General features: G+C 43.0%; 1 protein-coding gene across 1 annotated transcript; it reads left to right on the forward strand.

The window, feature by feature from the left end:
• Window positions 1-2,844: 2,844 nt before the first annotated feature.
• LOC138905271 (uncharacterized) lies at window positions 2,845-5,740 on the forward strand. The gene is made up of 4 exons (XM_070193779.1): window positions 2,845-3,172; window positions 3,482-3,967; window positions 4,793-5,229; window positions 5,324-5,740. The coding sequence occupies exons 1-4, from the start codon at window positions 2,845-2,847 to the stop codon at window positions 5,738-5,740; spliced, it is 1,668 nt and encodes a 555-aa protein (XP_070049880.1).
• The last annotated feature ends 1,818 nt before the right edge of the window (window positions 5,741-7,558 follow it).

Genomic DNA, 7,558 nt, shown 5'->3' on the forward strand with positions numbered 1-7,558 from the left:
TTTGCCTCCGTGCCTAGAAGCGCAGTCTCTACGCTTTGCAATCATTTTCCCCTTCTATTAGCTGTGTTTGGAGCTATTTTTGGAAGATAGAAAATTGTTGTTCTTTCTGGTTCTTCAGGATTTATACTTGGTTTGCCAAGGTAATCATCTTGGGACTCTTTTATGATCGTTTTTACAAAGTTCTACGGGCGTTTCGTCAAGTTAGGATCATATGGCAAATATGCAGATTTAAACTCATTTATGAACTGTTTATATGTGCGTATAAGCTGCATATATATAGTGGTTTCGAAGCTTAGGACGTAAGGAACAACTTTCGTGAAGGAACTACAGGCATTCAGACGTTCGTTGGAGAGGTATGTTAAGGCTAAGCTTCGTTCTTCCTTTTAGCACGAATTTTGGGAAATTCCTAAGACGCCAAATGTGATATTTTACTATTCTGTTGCTAGAAAGACCTTATGTGAAAGGCATTGGTATCGTAGCTGAAGTATTTTCATGATGCTATTAGGTTGATATTCCACTCGTTCGGTTAAAAAGGGTATTCGACATCTATATATGCCATTTTGTCGGCTTTCTTAAATATATGTCCATATATATGAATTCTTATTCGTCTTTGGGTTGTGTGACTTAAAAATAAAGGCATTTAGTATTTGCGATCAGTTCTTCTTCCTTGTTAAAGTGTATTTTAAAATCTCTAAAGTGACACGTCGATTTCAAAATTCTCAAATATAATTTTTATGTTTAAACTACTAAAATATTTGATTTTTTTTTTTGAAATACTTTCTTTTACTAATTATCAAGAAATTAGGTATAAGGACTAAGTGAAGCACCTTAAGCTTTTTATGAACATATTCAGAGTTAAGTTATCTTTCTAAAAGTCGAGTTAAGTTTTCAAACTTATTAAAAAAGATATGAGGTTCCACGAGACATTTGTATGCGATACGAAGGTGATTATGAGATTATGAGAATAAGAGTACCAATGAGCCAAGGTTGGCTAAGTTCTTGTTATGGCCTATTATGTGCATTCAAAGTTCATATCATACATGACATATTATGCATGGACTTCGAGCTATAATCGGAGGTAAGGGGCCTATTTACCCGAAAGACTATATATATTATACAGATGGCCACAGGTTGGCAATATGATACCGGTTAGCTACCGGGAGAGACCGCCATTGCTAGCATTTGGTTGGGTATGTCATGCATTTACATCAATATATATGTATTCACGACATACGATTACACGAGCATACCATGCATATTTTATTACTATGAGGTCGGATGTCGGCCATGGAGGCTATCAGAGTTTCAGTGTCAGGTGGTATCTTTATTACCTTTTTACATCAGCTATGTATGATTCTACTTTCTACCTTATATACCAGTACATTTTTATTCGTACTGATGCCCCGTTGCCTGGGGACACTGCATTTTTGTTTCGTGCGTGCAGGTTCAGGTAGGGACTCTGATCGACCCCTCCGCTAGGATTTCGGGGTTCAGCTATGAGTTGGTAAGCTCCACCTCTTCCTGGAGCTTTCATAGGATGGTTACTTTTATTGTACAGTTTGGGTATAGTTGGGGTCTTATCCCGACAGTGCTTATGACACTCTTAGAGGCTATTGTGGACACAATATTCTGGGTTTCATTTTTTGCTGCTTTCAGGCTCCAGCCCATAGGCTTGGCATGTATATATAGGTGTGTAGGCATGTATGTCTTCAGTCGCGGCCTCGTCGGCCAGCTAGTATTTTATTATTTTGGCTTGTCTACCTATGTTTATATGGCTTATTGTTATTCATGTCATAACCTTACGGTCCAGGCTTAGTATTTCAGATGTTGTGTTGCCCGATCTGTTGGGCCCCCAGTCTAGTTAGCTAGTATGTTTAGTAGCTAACTCGATCGAATACAGTATCGAGTGCCAGTCGTGCCTCCCCTAGTTTGGGCGTGACAAACTTGGTATCAGAGCAGGTCGTATCCTAGGGAGTCCACAAGCCGTGTCTAGTAGAGTCTTGCTTATGGGTGTGTGTTATGCACCACACTTATAATCAGGAGGCTTTGAGGCATTTAGGAATGGTTACATTTCTTTCAATTAATAGATCGTGCTATAGAGCAAAGTTATAAGAACATATGAAATCTAAATCGTGCTTTGTGTTTCCTATCTAACAGGCTACCTACGCTCAGGAGATGGCACAGCAAGAGATAGGTATAGATCCGGGAGAAGGTACTAGTCATTCCCCACCGGGTCAGAGGGATAGATTTCCCTTAGAGGCTCACAGTGAGTCTCCAGTACCCCTAGTTTCAGCTTCCCCAGCACTTGTTGGAGCCCAGGGAGATGCAGTACCCCCAGCCTCACCAGTTCCATTGGTACCTGAGGCAGCTAGAGACACAGGACCTCCAACACCTATTGTTCCTCCATTAGAGACTGGGGAGCAGGGGATGAGGGAGGCTGTTCAGTTGCTGACTAGGATGGTTTCTATTCATGAGCGACAGCTAGAGTCAGGAGCAGATGCCCGGAGAGATCGGATAGGAAGCTCGACAGAACGAGAGTTTCTTCACTTGGCCCCTCCATTATTTACAGGATCCAGTTCCACTGAGGATCCCCAGGACTTTATAGACCATATGTATAGAGTATTGAGGGTGATGCATGCCTCCGTCACCGAGGCTGTGGAGTTGGCTTCTTTTTGACTACGTGATGTAGCCGTCCTATGGTATGAGGCATGGGAGAGATTTAGAGAACCTGATGCTCCGCCAGCAGAGTGGGAGGACTTCTCTGAGGCTTTTTTAGCCCATTATTTGCCACGGGAGGTTCGGGAGGCCCATCTTGACCAGTTTCTTAGCCTAAAGCAGGGGGATATGAGTGTGAGGGATTATAGCCATAAGTTTAATTCTTTGGCAAGGTATGCACTAGATATAGTACGTACCATGAGGGCTAAAGTTCATCATTATATGGATGGTTTGGGGGATCATCTGATTAGAGACTGTAGGGTTGCATCCCTATCGGATGATGTAGATATTTCCCGCATACAAGCTTTCGTTCAGACTACAGAGGACCTTTCCCGTCGGATTCGTGATACTCGCAGGGATAGGGAGCAGAGTAAGAGGGCTCGTACTATGGAGTCTTATAGGGAGCCACGAGTTGATTTTAGGCCCCCACTCCATCGATATCCACCTCAGTCAGCAGGTAGTTTCCCACCACAGATGCAGGGCTAGCGGTTTGATCGTTATATTCAGTCAGGACCGGGGCAGAGCTCAGGCCAGCCTGAGGGCCATCAACAGGAGCGTTCTGCACAGATGAGACAACTTACTCCTCCATGTACTCAGTGCGGTAAGATGCACACCGGGCAATGTAGACAGGGTTCGAGTGCATGTTTTCATTGTGGGCAGACATGACATTATATTAGCCGGTGCCCGGGGTTAGGCAGAGGTACACCAACTCAGCCTTCAGGATTCAAAGCAGCCTCTTCGCCCTTAGTCCGTGCTCCCCGACCAGGTCCACAGTCTACTCAGGGCCGTGGTAGAGGGAGAGGTGGAGAAGACACCTCAGGTTCTAGTGGTGGCCAGAACCGCTTTTATGCACTTACAGGCCAACAGGATTCAGAGGCATCCACAAATGTTGTCACAGGTATATTGACACTACATTCTCATGCCATTTATGCATTGATGGATCCCGGCTCTACATTTTCATATATTACTCCATTTATTGCTGGTAAGCTTGACATGAGATCTGAGTTGTTGCCACAGCCAGTTGAGGTGTCTACGCCAGTTGGCGACTCTATTGTAGCTAATCATGTCTATCGAGATTGTACAGTGTTAACTAATGACCATCCAACCTCTGTTGATTTAGTTGAATTGGTTATGCTAGACTTCGATGTCATTATGGGTATGGATTGGTTGGCAGCTTGTTATGCTAATATTGATTGTCGTGCAAAGTTGGTCCAATTTCATTTTCCTGGTGAGCCTGTCCTTGAATGGAAAGGTAATGCAGCCACGCCCAAGGGTAAGTTTATTTCATACCTTAGGGCTCGGAAGTTTATTGCTAAAGGTTGTATATACCATCTGGTTCATGTTAAGGATATAGATAAGGAGCCAACAACTCTTCAGTCGGTTCCTATTGTGAATGAATTCCCGACGGTATTCTCTGACGAGCTTCCGGGAATCCCCCCCGAAAGGGAAATCAATTTCGCTATAGATTTGCTTCCTGATGCGCAGCCTATATCCATTCCTCCCTACAGAATGGCTCCTGCAGAGCTAAGGGAATTGAAGGAACAACTGAAGGACTTGATCGATAAAGGCTTTATTAGGCCAAGTACATCCCCATGGGGTGCTCCGGTGCTCTTTGTTCGAAAGAAAGATGGGTCCTTGCGGATGTGCATTGACTACAGGCAACTAAATAAAGTCACTATCAAGAATAAGTATCCTTTTCCATGGATTGATGACTTGTTCCACCAGTTACAAGGTGCCAAATGCTTTTCGAAGATCGACTTGCGATCCGATTATCATCAGCTACGAGTCAGGGATATTGATATCCCAAAAACAGCATTTAGGACGAGGTATGGCCATTTTGAATTCCTCGTCATGTCTTTCGGGCTTACAAATGCCCCAACAACCTTTATTGATCTTATGAACCGGGTATTCAAACCATTCTTGGATGAATTTGTGATTGTGTTTATTGATGACATCCTGATATATTCGCGATCGGAAGCTGAGCATGCGGACCACTTGCGAGCTGTATTGCAGACTCTCCAAGACTACAGGTTATATGATAAATTCTCTAAATGTAAATTTTGGCTAACTTCTGTAGCTTTTCTTGGTCATGTTATTACCGGCGATGGTATCAAGGTTGATGGCCAAAAGATTGAAGCTGTGATGTCTTGGCCGAGGCCCTTGAATCCAACAGAGGTTCGTAGCTTTTTAGGCTTGGCAGGGTATTACCGAATGTTTGTGGAGGGATTTTCCTCTATCTCTGCACCATTGACGAAACTGACACATAAGGGAGCTAAGTTTCAGTGGACTGAGGCATGTGAACAAAGTTTTCAGGAACTAAAGAAAAGGCTTACTACGACACCTGTCTTGACTCTTCCGTATGGCACCGAGGGTTATGTTGTATATTGTGATGCCTCGAGAATTGGCCTAGGTTGTGTTCTTATGCAGCATGGTAAGGTTATCGTGTACGCCTCCAGACAGTTGCAAAAACATGAACAGAACTATCCTACGCACAATCTTGAGTTAGCCGCAGTTGTATTTGCCCTAAAGATTTGGCGGCATTATCTATATGGTGTTCATATTGATGTTTTCACCGACCACCTGAGCCTTCAGTATTTTATTTAAATAGAGGGAGCTGAACCTACGACAAAGAAGATGGCTAGAATTACTAAAGGACTATGATGTTGATATTTTATATCATCCCGGCAAAGCTAATATTGTTGCTGATGCCCTTAGCCGGAAGTCCATGGGCAGTCTAAGCCATGTTGAAGCTGATAAGGTCAAGATGACCAAATATCTATGCCAGCTAGCTAGTTTGCAGGTGCGTTTGGTAGATGCAGAGGGTGGACGCATTCTCGTTCAGAATACGGCAAAATCTTCTTTTGTTACTGAAGTGAAAGAGCGACAACACGAGGATCCTGAGCTTATAAAACTGAGGGAAAGTATTCCACAGCAGCGACAACCTTTATTTGAGCTAACTGGAGATGGAGTCCTTAGATACCAGGGCCGCTTATGTGTACCGTCAGTAGGAGAGCTCCGTGCCTAGATTCTTTCGGAGGCCCATTATTCTAGATATGCAGTTCATCCCGGAGCGACAAAGATGTATCGGGACCTTCGATAGATCTATTGGTGGAATGGAATGAAAAAAGATATCGTGGAGATGGTAGCCCAATGTCCCAACTGCCAGCAAGTTAAAGCCGAACATCAGAGGCCTGGAGGCCTAACTCAGTGTATTGAGCTTCCATTATGGAAATGGGACATGATAAATATGGACTTCATCACTGGTTTGCCTCGCACTCCACGGAGGTATGATTCTATTTGGGTAATTATTGATAGGCTTACAAAATCTGCTCATTTCCTGCCAATCAGAACGACATATTCAGTCGAGGATTATGCCAAGCTTTACATTCGAGAGATTGTTTGCCTTCACGGAGTGCCATTATCTATTATCTCTGATCGAGGGGCTCAATTTACAGCATATTTTTGGAAATCTTTTTAGAAGGGTCTAGGCACGCAGGTAAATCTTAGCACCGCTTTTCATCCGCAAACTGATGGACAGGCAGAGCATACTATTCAGACAGTTGAGGATATGTTACGTGCCTGCGTTCTAGATTTTAAAGGAAGTTGGGATGATCATCTACCTCTTATTGAGTTCGCTTATAATAACAGCTTCCAAGCTAGTATTCAGATTGCTCCTTACGAAGCACTATACGAGCGGAAGTGTAGGTCGCCGATCGGTTGGTTCGAGGTCGGGGAAGCAGAGTTGCTAGGTCCTAACTTAGTCCAGCAAGCAATGGAAAAGGTAAAACTTATTAGAGACCGGCTGCGTACAGCACAAAGTCGGCAAAAGTCTTATGCAGATGTTCGACGACGAGACTTAGAGTTTGATGTAGAAGATTGGGTTTTCCTGAAAGTATCGCCTATGAAGGGCGTCATGCGATTTGGAAAGAAGGGGAAGCTCAGCCCCAGGTATGTTGGACCGTATAAGATTATTCGGAGGATTGGTAGGGTGGCATACGAGCTTGATTTGCCTTTAGAATTGGAAGCAGTCCATCCTGTGTTTCATGTATCTATGTTGCGGAAGTGCATTAGAGATCCTTCACGTATTACGCCCATTGTGGGTATTCACATTGCTGAAGACTTATCTTATACAGAGGTACCAGTAGTTATTTTAGATCGGCAGGTAAGGAAGATTCGAACTAAAGAAGTGGCTTCCGTGAAAGTGTTATGGCGAAATAACAACATCGAGGAAATGACCTGGGAAGCCGAGGAGGAAATGAGGAAGAAGTACCCCCACCTATTTACGACTTAAGGTGAGTCGCATTTAAATAATTGCCAATTATTTCTTTACAGCAACTTAATTGGATTTTAAATGACTTGAAAGTGCAATTTAAATTTCTTATTGCGAGATAGCTATACGAAGCCTAGTAGTTGGAATCTTCAAAATTTAATTTATGCTTTGCAAATGTAACAAATATAGCCTCGCAAATAACGTATTAGAGGACAAGAAATGAAACCAAAGAATTGACTTGACCCATTCGCGGACGAATGTTCTTAAGGGGGGAGACTGTGAGACCCCAGGTGTTTCTCTCTTCTCTTATGTAATATACGTAACATGGCGTGGTTATATTAGGTATATATGATTGGGTATAGCACATTGGGAGAATAAGACTGAAAATGCTTGGTAATATCAAGGAACTAAACTAAAGCTTTAAGTCAAAGGAATCCCTTAAACAAAGGTTCATGGTTAAAGAAATGGCTCGGGTAGCACCCGCGCGTTCGGAAGGTTTAAGTTAACTTGCACCTGTGGGATAAGACTAAGAGTGTATAATATGCTAAGAATAATGTGTTATGAGGTATTATA

The sequence above is a fragment of the Nicotiana tomentosiformis genome, chromosome 2, assembly GCF_000390325.3.
Source record: "Nicotiana tomentosiformis chromosome 2, ASM39032v3, whole genome shotgun sequence".
NCBI lineage: Eukaryota > Viridiplantae > Streptophyta > Magnoliopsida > Solanales > Solanaceae > Nicotiana > Nicotiana tomentosiformis.

What these genes read in the sequence shown, in the direction of transcription:
- LOC138905271 (XM_070193779.1), top strand. Translation starts at nt 2,845, where the DNA reads ATGAGTGTGAGGGATTATAGCCATAAGTTTAATTCTTTGGCAAGGTAT. An exon ending in ATATCCACCTCAGTCAGCAG is followed by an intron (nt 3,173 to 3,481) that starts GTAGTTTCCCAC and finishes CTCCCCGACCAG; the next exon opens with GTCCACAGTCTACTCAGGGC. An exon ending in GCCTGTCCTTGAATGGAAAG is followed by an intron (nt 3,968 to 4,792) that starts GTAATGCAGCCA and finishes TAACTTCTGTAG; the next exon opens with CTTTTCTTGGTCATGTTATT.